The sequence below is a fragment of the Callorhinchus milii genome, unplaced genomic scaffold (assembly GCF_018977255.1).
Source record: "Callorhinchus milii isolate IMCB2004 unplaced genomic scaffold, IMCB_Cmil_1.0 Scaffold24, whole genome shotgun sequence".
Lineage (NCBI taxonomy): Eukaryota > Metazoa > Chordata > Chondrichthyes > Chimaeriformes > Callorhinchidae > Callorhinchus > Callorhinchus milii.
In genome coordinates, this window is record NW_024704765.1 from 7,826,294 (window position 1) to 7,843,874 (window position 17,581).

The 17,581-nt window shown below is 48.1% G+C and overlaps 1 protein-coding gene across 1 annotated transcript in view; it reads right to left on the minus strand.

Annotated features, from left to right (window-relative positions):
* espn (espin) overlaps nucleotides 1–17,581 on the minus strand; it is a 49,662-nt gene that overhangs the window by 28,606 nt on the left and 3,475 nt on the right. Inside the window, exons 2-7 of the mRNA XM_007902167.2 lie at nucleotides 14,105–14,298; nucleotides 6,036–6,222; nucleotides 5,599–5,781; nucleotides 4,314–4,445; nucleotides 3,013–3,232; nucleotides 1,841–2,115 (exon numbers count right to left, since the gene is read on the minus strand). Of these exons, the coding sequence (XP_007900358.1) occupies nucleotides 1,841–2,115; nucleotides 3,013–3,232; nucleotides 4,314–4,445; nucleotides 5,599–5,781; nucleotides 6,036–6,222; nucleotides 14,105–14,298 (1,191 nt within the window). The remainder of the gene's footprint in view (nucleotides 1–1,840; nucleotides 2,116–3,012; nucleotides 3,233–4,313; nucleotides 4,446–5,598; nucleotides 5,782–6,035; nucleotides 6,223–14,104; nucleotides 14,299–17,581) is intronic.

Consider the following 17,581-nt stretch of genomic DNA (forward strand, 5'->3'; position numbering starts at 1 on the left):
ACCCCACAATAAAATTGGTTGTTCATTTAATGGTTGTTTGCTGGACATTGCCAGATGCATATTGGCTGTCATATTCTTCTACAATTGGTACACTTTGCAGAAAATTTCTTGTGGTATTTTGACGTGTTAAAGCGCTGTATCTCAAGCGCTCTGGGACGCTATCCCGTGCGAGGGGCGCAAGTTGTTCTTGTTATACGTCAAACTGCAAGGATTATTGTTATAATAAGGACCATCGCTGTTTGCAGAATGTGACCGCTACACACTTCTTATTCGGAAATCTTTGTAGAAATAGAGCAAATTAGCTCCCAGCAGGTTTGCCTTGAGTACGATGCACTTTCTACACTGAACGCCAATTTGGCTTTGCACAGGTTAAGTAAGTTCGATTGCATGGCAGAGTCTCAAATTCATTCCCCTCGCCTGTTCTCCTGGCCTCCTCTGAACCTGCTGAGTCTATTGACTCGCGCTGTGTCAGACCTGCACTTGTCAGCCCACTCAGTGACCGTCAGTCAGCTCAGCAGCGAGGCAGATGTTGCATTAACTTGGGTTCATTGGGACCTCAGCACCTGAGCGTGAGTCAGCTCCCCTTCAGGAGAATGAGGTGGGGAAGAGGAGGGAACAATGGCATTGGCAGAATGCACACATATCACATTGCACGCTTTGTGCCCTCTTCCTATCATTTTATTCTCGGGCTCCAAAAGGTCGAGGCACCTCGGGTTTAACCCATCGAATGCCGTATGGCCTTTGACGTTTTCAGCACCAAGCCTTGAAGCGGATTAGAATCAGGATCACCGGAGTATCGGCCTAGACCCCTGACTTCAAAGTTCAAATCCCAACACTGTCGGAGCTTGAACCCACAACCTTCTGACTCAGAGGCGAGAGGGACCGAGCCAGGCTGACGTTTTGGCCGAGACAGAGAGATACGGAAAGTGGAGCTGAAGCGAGAGGAAGAATGGAGGAGGGAAAAATAGATCAGAGTTGGAGGAGAGGAGAACGGAGGAAAGAAACCCTCCTCTCCCCTCCTCTCTCTTTTACCGCTTATCTCTGTGAAAGTTCGTGCTCATCTCTTCCAGCTCCCTGGAAGCCAAAGCGATCGTTTGACGAACGAACCGTTCCCATCCAACGGGGACGGGCGCGGAATTAATAACGTTAGGCAAGCTAACATGAGGCCGTTTAATGAATGGGGAGTTGGAAGCAATCTAAATTCCCAGGAGATTATTAAAGAATATGAGTTCTGCTCTCACATGAACCTAGTCATTAGCACTAGCTGGACGCTGACTGAACAAAGTGGGTTTTCATAGCTGCTCGGTGATCAGTAATGAAACGTTCAGCGAGCGGGGCAGTTGTGACCTGGTTCCGTGCTCTGCCTGACAGCTCAATCGAGGGTTTATTCACGGTGCCAGAGGGCACTGCGTCCCGTCACAAATAGCTTCACTGCAAAATAACAAACACCGGCCAATGGCGGCGTGTGGGGGGGTCGCCTGGCGCCGAGCGCCTGCTCACCTGGCTGACTGTTACCTGTGCCGGCACTGAGCCACTTTGCCGGCGCTTCTGCCCTTGCTCCTCTGCACCTGATCTGAGCCAGAGTCATTTGAACCAACTCCCAGTGACGCTGGCCTGGCCCTCTGCGCTTTCAGATACCTAGCGCTCTGGGACACCGCCCTGCGTGAGGGGCGCTGTCTAAATGCAAGTTGTTGTTGTTGTTGTTTGTCGTACACAAGTATACGGCTTGATTTCCAGTTGCCACGGCAACAAATGTACCTTACAACGCCCCCTCCCCTTCATCCCTCCCTCCTCCTCCACCACCCCCACTTCCTCCCACCCCCACTTTTACACTCCTCACCTCGTATCTTTTTGAGACATCATTATCTACACGTCGGAGGTTGCTTTTGACCTGCATGTACATCTCTCCGGAAGGCTGGACCTCGGGGGGGTTTGGCGCTGGATAGCCGGGCGGAGGGGGGGGCTCAGAGTTCACTGGTGTCGGGGGCAGAGGTGGGGGGAAACTGGGGGCCGGCGGAGGAGGCGTGTTCTCTGCTTTATGCCTCCTAGGTCCCGTCTCTGGGTTCAACATGTCCATGTACTCCTGCATGTCCGAGATAGCTGTCTCGTTGACGCCTACGGAAACAAGGGACTTTTCATCAGACACGAGGCAGAAAACAATTGAACGGAAGGACAAATCCCTACCCCGATGTCAAATGAATTTGTTTTTGTTACTGACCACCTCTCTAGGGTGTTTTTCCCCCCCCCCCCCACCTTCTTTTTAAAAAGGGAATTTATTCCAACTCGGTTGGGGAGGGGGGAGAAGTGATCAGGCGGAGTGTAATGCACCACTAGATGGCCCTCCAACACCACGAACTGAGCTCCGCACTCCAGCATGCATGGACCTCCCCCCAGCACTGTGGTGGCGGTGGCAGATGGCGAGCAGGACCAGAAGAAAAGCAGTCTCCAACGGCCTCATCTCGTCACCTGCCGAGCAGCATTTCAAACGACCGCAAATCTGTTGCTTTCACGAATCGAGGAGGCGCTGCCCACAGCAGCCCAGCGGCAACAACCACAGCAACAACTTGCATTTATATAGCGCTCCTCACCCAGGGTAGCGTCCCAGAGCGCCGAGAGCTCGGCAGCACTTATAGCTGTCAGACGCATTACTTTTACGTGACTGAATTGTCTCTGGAGTTAGCTGGAAAATTCACTGCTTTTGCCCCAATTGTTAGCGAATGCTGATTGATCTCAAAGTCCAGGACTGACACTCCAGCCTCCTCCCTCCCCCACTGGCTCGGAGTCAGGCTCTGCCGCTCGGGGCTCCGACAACACTGCCACACATGAAGGCAGTAATACAAATGCAAGTTGTTGTTGCTGTTATATAACATAATAATGATCCTTGCATTTGATACAGCGCGTCGAGACGTCTCAAAGCGCTTCACGGGATACACTGCAAAGTGCTGTGTTGTGTGGGCGAAACATGGCGGCCAACGAAGGAGCAACGACAGCTGTTGGCGTGTGGCGACGTACCTGGGCCCTGTGCGTGCTGGCTGTTCCTCTTCTCTCCGGTGCTCGACTGGCTCGAGTTACAGGATTCGTAGTTGGAAAGCGTGCTGGAGGGTGACCTGATGTCGTAGCGAGCCTGCTGCTGTAAGGACATCGTGGTGTTGGGCGACGACATGCCCGAATCCGGCTGTTTGTACTCAAGATCCGCCGAGGGATCCCGGGATAAGACCCGATGTTCCACGCTCTGAAACACAGCACGAGATCCGGGTCAATCAATTCTATTCTTGCTTCCTCACACACACGCACACACACACACACACAAGCGCGCACAATTTTCTCCCCTCCTGAATTGTGGAAAATTCACAGTTATAATAAATAATAATATAACAATAATCCTTGCACTTAATATAGCGCCATATCGTGTTGTCGAGACGTCTCAAAGCGCTTCACAGAATATACTGTAAAGTGAACTGACTGTATATTTTGTGGGCGGAACACGGCAGCCAATTGCGCACAGACAGAGTCCCACAAACAGTCGTGAATTGAGTGACCAAATTATTATTGTTATTTAGCTATTTATTTATTTTTGATACTAGGTTTACGCTTATTAATATTAAAGCTGTTTGATAATAAGCCCTTGTTACGTCTGTCTTCCTTGCAGTTCAAAAGCGGAACTCAATAAGACAATGTATTCAAGAATTGAGTAACTAGTTGGAATAAATAGTATAATTTTAGCGCAGAATTACTGGACTTGGATATTGTACTGTAGAGGTGTCTCCACTAACCCTGTTGCTTCCGAGAATAATTTTAATAATAATCATTGCATTTGATGCAGCGCCTTATCAAGTCTTTGAGACGTCTCAAAGCGCTTCACAGAATGTACTGTAAAGTGAACTGACTGTATACTTTGTGGGCGATGACACTCAGCAACCAGCCACAGCTTTGAGATATACTGTCCGAAAGCTCTTTGGTGAGGTGGAGAGATCTTACCTTGAACGGGTCTATTGCTATCTCTTCAGAGATAACCAGCATCTTCCTACAGAGAGCTCTAATCGAGCTGCCTCTACAGAACGGAGTCGCTTGTGAGACCAATGTGGAGTGAGAGATTCCACGTGTGGTCGAGAGCGACACAAACAACCCCACTTCTCTGAAAAGAGAAGGCTCCCTCAGGGCTACAAGGCAAAATAATTAGGCTTTGTCGTTCCGTAAAGCCACGGCAGTTAACACTTCACTGCCGGGGCTAGAAGAAGGCTGTCACCTTGGCTATTTCCCCGATGTGCTGGATTTTACCCGTGACCCCAGCACCAGCCGAGTGGTTCTCTTACCATGTTCTCCACGGTCCTCAGGTACTTCGCACATTGGCTGTGTCCATTGTATTCAGCAAGGTCAGCCGCTGTGTAGCCGTCAAGGTCACGGACACCCAGGTCAACCCCATTGACCACCAAGATCTGGCAACACTGCGAGAAGGTGAGAGAAGAGCGAGGCATAAACGAGAAAGGACCGAGCTACACTGCTGTCGAAAAGCCTCAAGGCCCCCTTTGCAATTTGGCCGTGATCGCTAGGAGTGTTGCAGGCAATTGCAGCAGCCATTGTGAGGTCCTCCAAAGAGCCACGAGGTGATTGAGCTGTCACCAGTGGGGGAATTGTTAGCCAGGACACCAGGGGCAACTCTCTGCTCTTTTTTTTCTGTAGCAACCAACGTGGCGTGGACGTGAACTGCCGATCCCTGACTGTCCAGGGCCTTGGGATGTCTTCCTGACGTGAATGGTGCTAGATAAGTGTAATCTGCTGCTGTTGTTGGTGTTGTTGTTGAAGTCAACACAGCAGCAGACAAAGCTTCGCGACGGGAGCAAAGCAACAGCAACTTGCATTTATAGATAGCGCGCCCTTCACATAACGTCTTGGGAGCGCTCAGCGAGTCAAGACACAAGCGTGTCCAACGAGACGTCCATTGTCGGGCCTGGCCGGCTTCTTGGACACAGCCGTTGAGAAGGGTTTAAGGGGTTCCTCTGTCAGTGCTGCGACCGTGTCATTCATGCTATGTCACCAACTGTCCAGTTCATGCTACATCAGTACGGTATCACATGGCTAGTCCTTGTACTGACACGATACCGTGCGCATGTAAGTGTTAATTTAATAGCTTAACCTACGGAGATTTCAGGCTAACGCAGGGTAACCAAACCCTGGCCAATTACACGGTCGACACCTGTTGCTGTGGGAAAACAAGGCTGGCCTCAGGAAGGAAGGAAGGAAGGGTGGGGAAAAAAATCAGGACCTATACATTAAGCTCAACCGACGCAGAATACAACGAACCAAAGGGGAAGTGGCGTCTCTGGTGAGTAATTTCAATTTAAAGCACCCGCCTCTGTTAATTCAAAGAGTTGTTTTTTTTGTTGCTTTAGGAATTCATTTCCTTCGAGAGAGGAAGTGATGAGATGGCTCGAGCTTTTCTTGTGCAGCTCTGATAAATTATCCTGCATACTGAAACACGTCACTGAGCTCACTGGCCTTCCCCGGTTAATCAATTCCCACCTAATGCTGCGTACCAGCAATCCATAATTGTCCGTAGGTCATGTTACGTCGATAATATGTCCAGATTGATGAACCTACCTCGAGTTCCCCATTCTCAGCAGCGTCGTGTAGGGGTGACCCGCCCCAGTTGTCTATGGCAATTTCACCTCCGTGCAGCAGTAACCAGCTGAGGACCTTAGCATGCCCCCTACTGGCAGCAAAGTGCATAGCTGTGGCCCCTTCGTCATCCTGGTCCGAAAGGCTAATAGCTGTGAAGCTCACCTGGATAGAGGAGCGACAGGCAAACACTAACATAATGATAATCATAATAATAATAATAATAATCCTTTCATTTGATATTGCGCCTTATCACGTCTTCGAGATGTCTCAAAGCGCTTCAGGGAATATACCGTACAGTGGATTGACTGGGTATTGACAGGGTGGTTTCTCAGCCTGAGCCCTGACCCAAACAGAACACACGGCAAATTGAGCAACGTCGAGCTCGGGTAAGGCCATCTGCTCCCTGAAAGCCTTACCAGCCACACGATGACCATGTTGTGCCCCATTTGTGCCGCAGAGTGAAGGGCAGTCATCCCATCGTTGGCTCGAATCTGGGAGTTCGCTCCGCATTCCTTCACCAGGGCCTGGACAACCTCCAGGTGACCCTCCTGACAGGCCAAATACAGGGGTGTGGCACCATTTTTCGTCTGTGTATTTACAACTCTGAAAGGAGAAAGAGCAGCATGGATTTATTTGCAACGATACTCAGTACCTTTCGCGACCCTCTAATACGAGAGGACCATTTCAATTCCGCGATTTAAGCTTCTAGCGGTGAAAGATTCAGAAACCCCAAATTTCTCATGGTCTTAAGCCTAAGTCCAAGTCCCGTTGAATTCCTTATTATTTATTAGTTTGCCATAACTCGTGCTTTGCCTACGCCATATCAAATGTATGCTCCCAATTTCTGTAAGGTTTAATGTACAGTAAATTACTGTGTTGCTGTAGTAGCCTTTTTTTTCCCCAGGTAGATGTCCTCAGTCAGCTGCATGAATGGAAGAGACTCCTCCAGCTTCCCAATGCCTATTGAGCAGGGAGTAGCCCATCCTCAAGGACAAAGTTAGCAGGAGCCGGGTGGGAAGAATCCCTCCAAGTTGGGTGTGAAAGCACCAAATATTCACTGGGTGAGATTTGGATACCATTGCTGTTTTGAGTCAGGAGAACGTCTCAGGCTGTTTCGCTCTCTCTCTAATAGCCTCCAAAATATGAGGAGTTTGACCAAAAGCAACCGTCAGAGAGAACATCTTATAAGGAGGCTTTCGAAGGCAGGGAGAGAGAGAGAGAGAGAGGGGACGCAAGGCAAAGGGATTTGGGGAGAGAGCTCCAGAGAGCGGGAAGTAGTGGCTAATTGTTTGGTCATTGACTGGAGGGGATGGAGAATAATCCTGAGTTGGAGGAGTGAAGGGGAAGAACGAGATTGGAAGAGTTTACAGTGCCATGGAGGGATTTGTAGGTTAAGGTCATGAAACCAGTGCGCTTGGAGTCTGGGAGACAGTGGAGCCGGGCGAAGAGAGGAGCCCAGTGTAGGAGAGTCTTCAAGCTGCAGATTTCTGGATAAAGGTGGAAGTAGTTAAGCTTGGTAAAGCACTGATGGTAAAAAAAACAGCCCTGGTAGTATTTATTCACTAACCATGTGTTAAAACAGCCCCCCAAGGAGTCAGCGCTGTGCCTGTAATGCAGCATTAAGCTACTTACATACAGAAACTGATAAATTCTCCGTGGGGCATCCACAAACGGTCAGGCGAGCCGGGATTAGAGCAAGCATTGTTCTAAACTAAGTTGAGCTTCCTCTGCGATGCGAAAGGCATTTGCTGAAGAGGCAGAATGCGGTGCTTAGAACCCGCTGAGCCCGAGCCGTTAGAATCTGAAGCAGGCTGTGTCCAACTCTCCCTGATCCTGCAAATTGCTCAGTAATTCATGCAGCGTGAACAGAGAAAAAGAGAGAGAGAGAGAGAGTGGGGGTGTGGGGGGGTGGGGGTGGAGAGAGAGGTTCATGGCATGGGTTCAGAATGTTCTTGTTCAGTCCCTGAATTTATAACGGTTAAAAAGTTTTGGAAAAAAACAATGTTGAGAGTCCAGTTAAGAAGTGTGCAGAGATCAACACAGACGGCTCCAGGTTGTGTGCACAGCACAGCAACGAGCTGGGCAAGAGAATTAATCAAAGGTAACAGTAGGTGAAGATTACCGCTAAAATTAGATCAGGTAAGACAGCGTTTATCGAGCTAATGAGGCTCTGCGAGGAAAGGATAACAACAGTGTCCACAATAAAGCTTCAAACCCTCCAGTTACTCAGGGACCCAGGAATGTACAGAAACCAAAAGTGTGGTCACTGAAATTAACAGTGACACCTCTACATTGTCTGATATTAACAGTGACATCTCTACATAGTCTGATATTAACAGTGACACCTCCATATAGTCTGATATTAACAGTGACACCTCTACATTGTCTGATATTAACAGTGAGCACCTCCATATAGTCTGATATTAACAGTGACACCTCTATAAAGTCTGATATTAACAGTGACACCTCTATATAGTCTGATATTAAGTGACACCTCTATATAGTCTGATATTAACAGTGAGCACCTCTATATAGTCTGATATTAACAGTGAACACCTCTATTTAGTCTGATATTAACAGTGAGAGCCTCTATATAGTCTGATATTAACAGTGAACACCTCTATTTAGTCTGATATTAACAGTGAGCACCTCTATATAGTCTGATATTAACATTGACACCTCTATGTAGTCTGATATTAACAGTGAACACCTCTATATTGTCTGATATTAACAGTGAACACTGATGTTAGCAGTGACACCTCTATACAGTCTGATATGAGCAGGGACACCTCTAGATAGTCTAGCATCAGCCTGGACATGAGCTGAACATCCTAATGTGAGGGTTTGAACCCCAAACCTCCGACTGGGGATTGGGCACTGTTGCTGAAACTTATACGTGATGCTGTTTCATCAAATTTTTGACCGAAGACAACTTTGCGGGAAACGGATCCCAGAACCGTCAACGTACTTTGACAATGTCCTGAAAGGGCCCCATCTTTAAATCAAAAGCTGTAATTTGTGTCAGTCGCTCACACTCGCAGCAGATATGAGTCAGAGAACGGTTAGAGAAAGAAAAGTGCGGCTGCAGACCCGCGATAGAGCCTTTTTTATTCTTGTTCAATTTGCCGGTTTGCGTGGTTTTGTATGCCTTGTCTTTACGAGCGCAATGCCTACAACTTCAGATAAGGCTGAACACTGAGAAAACAATAACCTTTCGCAACTTAAATGTTATCAGCGGGAAACAGGGCTGTGGAGGCATCGGGGCAGAGCAACCGTCAATCACCGAACTTTAACACCTGCCAGGCTTCAGATACCCCCGTCTGTGCCCTTCCTTGTTCAGGTGGATGTTAAAGATTCCTCGGGGCTTTTCGGAAAGTGAAGGGAATTCCTCCCCGGTGTCCTGGCCAACAAACCCCCAGATACAATTGGTCATTCATTTCATGGCTGTTTGCGGCACGTTGCTGTGTGCAAATTGGCTTGTCGCGCTTCATCTACAAAATAAACAGTTACTACACTTCGCAGCAAATTCTGTCAAGCGTTTTGAGACCTCTTCTCAAGTTGAAGGGTGCTATATCAAATGTAAGGATTATTATTATCAATGTTATAATAAATAAACTGAATGATAGCTTTCAGGTATTTATAAGGAGCTCACAATGGCAATGAAATAAAAAAGTTAAAATTCTTGCATTTGGTATAGAGTCTTTCACATCAAGAGGATGTCTCAAAGTGCTTCACTGGAACGACTGGAAAGTGTAGTGACTGTACACAGTTGTAGGCGAATGCAGAGCTAAGTAAACAGCGATGAATAATAATAACATTAATCCTTGCATTTGATATGGTCTTCGAGACGTCTCAAAGCGCTTCACAGGATAGACTGTAAAGTGAATCGAGTGTATATCTTGGAGGCGAAACAAAGCCGTGAATGAACAATTTTATCAAAATATGTGGGCGATGATACAATCAGCTCGGTGAGGTGGAATTTAGCTCCTGCGCGCCTTCCTCGTCTGTGATGGGTGCGAGGACCTGTTGTTCGGTGTAATAAAACCCCTGGATGTTTGGATACGACCGCACAGACAAGTGACGATACTTACAATTATTAGGGGCCTGTCATTTATTTCACCGCATTCGAGCAAGTCGTCACAGGGGCAAGGAAGGATAGAAATAAAAAAGCAGCCGGGAAATTAACGAGCTCAGAACTTCCCGCGTTGTATCGTGCAGCGCGCAGGAAGTGGCAGCTGCAACGATCTAACGACCTGGAAGTCGTCAACCTTTTCTTTTTACACAACCGTGGGTCCACAGGCCGACTGCCCTGTAACCAAACCCACTTTATAGCAGGGTTTAAACCTGCTGCACAACTCGTATGAGGTCGGGTGAGTGACATTTGGTTCCGTTTCAGGACAGCGAATCCCTTTCTTCAGAAGAAACGTGACCCTATGCAGTCAATTCACTTTATAGTGTGTCCTGTGAAGCGCTTTGAGACGCCTCGAAGACGCGATAAGGCGCTGTATCGAATGCGAGGATTATTATTGTACCGACAGGTAGAAGTATCGGTGTTATCATGTCTCTGGCTGACCTCATTCACTCTATCTCTGCCTGGAACTCGCGAATATAATATCTGATCCTACAAGTCCATTTCCTCAAATAGTTTCCAGTGTCATTACCTTATCTCCTCTCCGACAGACAGACAAAAGGAGATGAGTGACAAGGCCTCGAGTTGGCGTGTAGGTACCAGGAACTGATGGGCTTGATCTGAGTGAGGACCTGCCGGTCGCCGTGACGACCAGAGCAAACAATACCGCGCGGAAAACGCTTCCCCGGCCAGGCCTGGAACATTCCGCCTGGCTGATTAAATGTTAACGAGGCAGGCAGTGGCCCTCCTGCCCGAAGCAGCGACGCAATCAACGTGCGATGAAGAGAGGACCTACACCGTCAGAACGGCTTCTCACGTCGAAACGCCTCAAAGCGCTTCGCGGGGGTGGGTTCAGTTGGCAGGTCCTTTTGCGCTCAGTAAGGTTTCCCCCCCACTCCCGTGTGAGGTGAGTAACCCGGGCCATTGACGGCGAGTACATCAGGACACACACCTGTCTCTTTTCGAACCCCGCCACTTGATTTTTAACATCGTCAACAACAACAGCAACAACTTATACAGCGCCCCCTCATGTTGTTAAATGACCGACAATGAATGCAGTGTCTCCCCCCCCCCCACCCCCACCCCGGCATCCCATTGAGTTCCAAATCTCACGCTGGGGCTTGAACCCCACCCACAACCTCCTGAATCCAGAGGTCAGGGTGCTAGTGACTGAGCCAGATTGACTGATGGTAAGTCAGTCTCAATGTGGGGCCTGAGCCCACAGTCAAGGGAAGGGGCGGGTAGCGCAATGCACAAAAGGCGTCGCCTCCAGAGCGCTGTGATGTGTTTCAATTAAACGCCGTTTCTCAGCCTGCTCAGCTCGTTCCAAGTGGATTTATACACGAGTCCACACCTGTCTACACATGGCGGCTACTAGGTAAACACTAGGCAGAGAAGCACTCGGCTAAAGTTTCCGGGCCCGGTAACTGAAGCCGTCCTCTCGCAGCAGGCAGAAGGAGCAGAGTTGACCTCTCGTTGAATAATTCATCTCACGTCTTAGCTGAGCCAAAGCCTACAGTATCCCTGGAACTCCAGGACCCATCTTACCGCTTAACCTCTCCCTTAAATACCAGGGCTCCCTTCGTTCTCGCTCGACTTGGGTTGTGACGTGAGGAGTCGCGTGCAAAAGCCCTCAGAGGCCGTCTCCCAGAACGCAGCGTCTGTCGGTAGGCGCGAGCAGAGGGTGCACAAGGGGTTAAACAACGTGGCGCTGCATGCCAGTGTCTGCCGTGAATGTGCAGAGACCTCGCCGGAACGCATCGAACAAAGGCAACTTGCCGACAGCCTGCGCGCTCTCGAGCAGAGAGTTCTTGACACGGACCGCCTCGGACGGCACGGAACATTCTAGGCTAATTTGCATGGGCGACGCAATGGCATTTAGAAAGTCCCCGATAGGCCTGAAATTCCACCCAGTCTTAGCCCGCGAGGCAATTTTTCTTTTTCTCTCTCGGAACTTAAGATGACCCGGGCAAAATTCTTCAATTCAGCCTTACCTTGAGGTCCCACAAAAATACACAGTCAACTCACTCGACGGTATATTCTGTGAAGCGCTTTGAGACGTCTCGAAGACGCGATGAGGCGCTGTATAAAACCCAAGGATTATTATTATCAGTTCAGGAGCCAATTCCCGGGGGAGGCATTTAGACTCGATCCTATTAATAGAACCGGTTTCAATGACACGTTGTGAATCTCATTCTTTAATTGCTCTGGCGCGTTAATTCAGGAACTAAACGATTTTGAGGACGCCGCCGTTTTCGGCCCTGGGTATCTATCTTTGCTTATAATAACAACTTGCACTTGTACAGAGAATGCTCAAGCTCTCTCTCTCCCCTCCCTCCTCCCCCCCACACACACACACAGTTGGGGCCTCCCTCTGCACTAAGCAGTTTAGACAACGGATGCAAAGATAAAGCGGGCAATGTTATCACAAGGCCACACGCTGCAGAGTCTGAAAGCATTTGGAACAAAGCCAAGTGCGGGCCTGGGAGGGAGCGTGATTTAACTCTTGTCTTGCCACTCCGAACGTAACGCAAAAGGTCCTCAACCCCCTCCCCCTCCGCATCTGCACCCCCTCCCCCCCCACCATTAACTCTTCCCTCTGCCCAAGCCGAGACCCGAAGTAGAGGTATTACTGAGCGAGCACTTGTTGTCGTGCATCAATTCAGGGCCCTCTGTTACGCGCTGTGGGTGTCTTGTTAAAGCTGTGCCATTACCTCAGGGGGCTTTTGAGACAAGGTCACTTCAAAAGCTTGTGTCAACCCCATTGCCCCCCCCAAATACCCCTATTTCGGGCAGCGAGAAGACCCCCATTTTGGGCGTAGATGATGCCACAGCCGTTGATTGCTGTACTTCTCGGAACTTGATTGCTCGGAACCTCTGAAATGCACCTTTTACTATTAGAAATAATAATAATCCTTGCATTTGGTTCGGTGCCTTTCATGTCGGGAGGCCATCTCAAAGTGTTTCGCATGATTTGCTATAAAAGTGGAGTGACTGTGAATTTTGTAGACAAACGGCAAGCGTAATGAGTACCACAACAAGACTGGAGATAGGGGCCTAGTGCCATGAGTCTTAGAAGCCAAAATTTCTCATGTTCGTAGCCTTAAGACCAGTACCTTAACATTTACGAGGGTACAGAACTTTGGAAAAATCAGAATTTCGCTCCTGAAGACCATTCTTAAACCGAGCTGTGGAAAAGTGGCATCTGAAATTTGGAGAAACGGGGTAAAGTATGCAAATTGTTGTGTCCTTAAGGTTGAGACTATGAGGGATGTCAGGCTTCTGATACTTTTTATTGAGCCTTTTGCTTGGAGGTGGGAAGAGGGACTCAGGAGCCTCCCAAGGGAATGGGAGCAGTGTCCGGGTCAGACATACCGTTGCTTTGCTACCCTGTTCCCCAAAGCTCTTTCATCCTCTCAGTGACCTCTCACAAGGAGATTCGCCGCTCTCACACCGATGTTTCACTTACTCGAAACCAGTACTTAAATTCTGAAGGGATTATTCTTCGGGACACACGTACAGTGTTAACAAGCGATGGCTCAGAGAGGTAAGTAATGTACACAGCAGGGGAGTGAAAGATCGGACCCTGTAAGAAAATGAATGATGAACGACTGGAGGAGACAAATAGACGCAGAATGCACATTGATGCTCGGGATTTGCATTGTTTTTCAGCTCAACAAAGCCACAAAGTGCCTTTCCTCGGCTTGTTGACAAGTGGAATTTTCCAGTCCTGTTTCTGACAAACACAGTGATGTGCTGCACTCTCCTCCCCACCCCCTCCCTCCCCGTTTCTCTCTCTCTCTATCTCTCTCTCTCTCTCTCTAGGCCCAAAATTCCAAGCACTCTTCACCCTTAACACCAGTTATTCTTAAAATCGCGCAAATTTAGTTTTGCCAACAAAATACACGGTCTCAATTCACTTTACGGTACATTCTGTTGAGCGCTCATGACATCTCAAAGACATGATAAGATACTAAATCAAATACAAGGATTATTGATGGCGTTTCCAATCAGGAAAGGCAAATTTCTGTTTGTGGAACTGTGGGTCGCGTTGAATAAAGCGGCTAACACGTCCACTTGGCAATCAACAACAACAACTTGCATTTATATATCACCCCTCAGGCAGGGTAGCGTCCCAGAGCGCTTGACAGTGGTGGAGCGTGGTCGAAGAGGAAGTTTTTTAGGCACGATCTGAAGATGGGGAAGGAAGGGGCAAGGAAAAGGGGTAAAGGAAGAGTATTCCGGAGTTTGGGGGCGTAGTGTGATGGTGGAACGGAGGGCACGAAGGACGTGGAGGAGCCAGTTGAGTGGCGGCAGTGGGTAGTGGGTTGGGGAGTAATCACTTCAGGGACTTACGTGGGACTGTGTCGGAGCAGCAATCGGAGGCTTTGCAGGTCACCTTTGGCCGTGGCGTAGTGGACAGGAAGAGCTCCGGTGTCCGTGGCAACCGTGGGCTCAACGGCCTCGTCTTTCAGGAGCCACTCGGTGATGTCTTGGTGCCCGAAGCGCGCTGACAAGTGTAACACCGTCGCTCCTGAACTGTCCTTATCCTGCGGAGAGAGTAACCCTGCAGTGAATTCATTAAATCAAACAGTAATCGTCCCCTTCAAGGCCCGTCTCAAGAATCTCGTCTTCGATCACCCTCCTACCCCTGCCCCCTCCCCACCTCCCAGCTCGGGTCTAAACCCCTGACTGTCCAGCGCCTTGGGACGTCCTCCCGACGTGAATGGCGCTATACAAATGTAATTTGTTGTTGTTGTTGTTGTTGAGTAGGACGTCCGTGTTCCCTTTGCAAAACGTTTAGAGAGGTACTAAATCCCTTTCTTCTTAATAGATTGTAGACCAGCAATTCCACCTTGCCCTAGCTCTAGGCACTTCAGGGGCCCTACCCCAACAACAACAACAAAATGACATTTGATAAACTCATTTTACTTAGGAAGGATGTCCCAAAGCGCCAGAATCAATCCACACGACGGGCGCTATGCAACTGCACGTTGTTGCCGTAAGGCCGTTTTCATCTTAGTAATTAAATGGCGCAGAATTACGAGAGGCTCTTGTCTTGGGTTTGGGAATTTTCCACAATGACACACGACCTTAACTTCTGAGGCAAAATGGGCTATTTACAATTTCAGGCCTTCTGTGTGCGCGTGATCCAATCTGCTAAGAAATAGCGCGAGTTTCAATGTATTATTAGTGATGTATGGCTTCTGGAGGGTATAGGTGTACATTGAGATATCTGCAAATCTAGATAGTGGTTTCGTCGCTCTGTGGGTAGAAGCTGTGGTGAGGGGCAGAGATGAATACTAGGGCGTGCCTGCATCAGTGGGAGGGTACTGTTAGTAGAGGGAAGAGAGGAGAGGTGGGGGAGTTTGGGGGGGGGGGTGTGAAATAACTAGGGAGAGTGGAAATAATGCAAATGACTGCCCTCCTTCAGGAAGCTTTGCTGATGCTGCATTGACACATCTCCATAATCTACTTTAGCTAAATATAGAGGCCTCTAAACCAACTGTAATGCAGCTAAAGGCAACTCAGCGTCACACACTTTATTTTCTCCTGATGGATTATTCAAAGCAAATTTCCACACGGATGCTGCCTTTGCTATATCACTGACCCCACACGTGTCCTTTCTGAACACAAAGGGAGACTGAGACACCAATAAGCACATAGTGTATACACAGGGCCCGTACCAATAGAGTGTGTCGGACTTAGTAATAATAATTATTATTAAGATTTTGTGTGTGTGGTGGGGGGGGGGGTTTGCAGTGAAATTCTGGATTGGCACCATCCTTCAAAAAAAATAGTAATCATTTGGTCACTTCAATCCACGATTGTTTGTGGGACGCTGCTGTGCGCAGTTGGCTACGCTTTACGGTATATTCCATGAAGCACCTTGATATGTCTTATGCCTTATATGTGATAAGGCGCTATATTAAATGTAGGGATTATTATTATTATTATTATTATTACGATCTCCATAAGATTAAGGATTCCCATATTGGTGCATCTCGGATTTCTCGTTAAGAAATCCTGTCAAGTAAAACACAAGTTAACCCTCACAAAAAGCTTCAGGTGGTCAACCGAATGAGAGTATTGCCACCTTTCCCATTCTTGGAATGAAAGCGGGTTCCATACTCGTTGGGCCGAAGGGCCTGTTTCCTTCCTGTATGATCTGTGCAATTCCTTCCTATGTAAAATCTATGCAAATTGGAAGAACAGTGGCTTTGAATGCCGATGTAGCGATGTGACTAGGATCTCCGTTAGGAGAGCAAATGTAAAGCAATTATTTTTGTGCATTGTCCACAATGAACTGAGGGAGACGGATAAGCAGGTCGGGCGGCAGCAATGATGGGAAGAATAGTGCAGGGATCCTAATCCATGCTTTCTAGCACTTATTAAATAACTTGTGCAAGGAAGGACCACTCCTCCCGCACTCCCTCCCTGTCCTCTCGGTCCTCTCTCCCTCCCTCCCCACCCCGACAAATATTGGAAAACATTCCACTGCTCTGTACTGACAAACTTATTATGATTAACTATCGAATAGATAGAAGATTATTCAGAAAAAAGGGGGAGTTTCCATCTCCTGGTGTCCAGGGAAATGATCCCCCAGATCAAAAAAAACAGTGCATGGGCTGAGAGCTTGTGTCTGTGCTGTAACAACCAATGCTTTTAGGCACAAAAAAGCTATTAGTCCAGAACTTTTTAACACCTGTTTATTTTATATGCTCATTATCACCGCTGCTGTGAATGTGAAGGAGATGTGCCAGAGGAACACGGTCTAGCCAAGTGCTCCCCACACCACCCACTCATTTAATTTCTGTGTTTTCTGGTTTTGTAGGCGCTTTCCATTCCCAGGGCCTAATGAGGCTGGGATCTGGTGCGGGGGACAGGCGGAGAGGTTGAACAAGACTCGCTGCCATCAATGAATCAATTCAGAAAAGAAACAAATCATGTTTTGAATAAGCACTGCTGCTCCACCCCCAGAAAAATCACTGATGTCATATGGTGATTTTGTGGCTATACTGCGGCAGCCATTTACATAAGATTTAGGTACAGTGACACGGCATTGAATCATGGCATTCAGTCCAATTAGTCCGTACCAGTCTTTATAGATATTGTATATTATTATGGGATTTAAGACATAGGTTGTTTGGGACATATTTGTATGCGACCACCACAAAGGTGGAAGGAGACCTAGATGGACCTTGGTCTTTTTATCGCCTAGCATTTCTTATCTTCTTATATGTCCGTCTACTCCACAAGTGCCCCATCTGTCCCATTCCCCTCTCCTACATCCCTGTATACCCCACTCCCTCACGTATGCGTCACGTTTTCTCTTAATTACTCTTTGATGCTGTTTGCTTCCGCCACAGCGTCGGGCAGCGGGTATCCCAGAAGTTCTCACTATCCCAGAAGAAGTTCTGCCTGGAAACAAAGCCACCACCGCAACTTGCATTACAGAGCGCCACTCAAGTGGGGTAGGGTTCCAGAGCGCTTGAGTCCATAAAATCTGGCCCCCAGGTTATAATGTGGCTTGCTAAGAAATGACCACAGTAGACAAGTTAGAGGGGGAGTGTGGAGCTACTCACACGCAGCACAGTAACATGATTGTGCCAGGGCACGGCTCAGTACAAAATGAATCCTGTCCCGTTTCCAAGTCTCAGCTGACTTTGCTCCATTCCTCCATTGTCTCTGAGCCAACAATGCTCACAGTATCAAGAGGAAAGCAACGAGGCTGAGATAAGATAATAATAATAATAATAATAATCCTTGCATTTGGTAGAGCGCCTTATTATGTCATTGTGACATCTCAAAGGGCTTCACAGAATATACTAT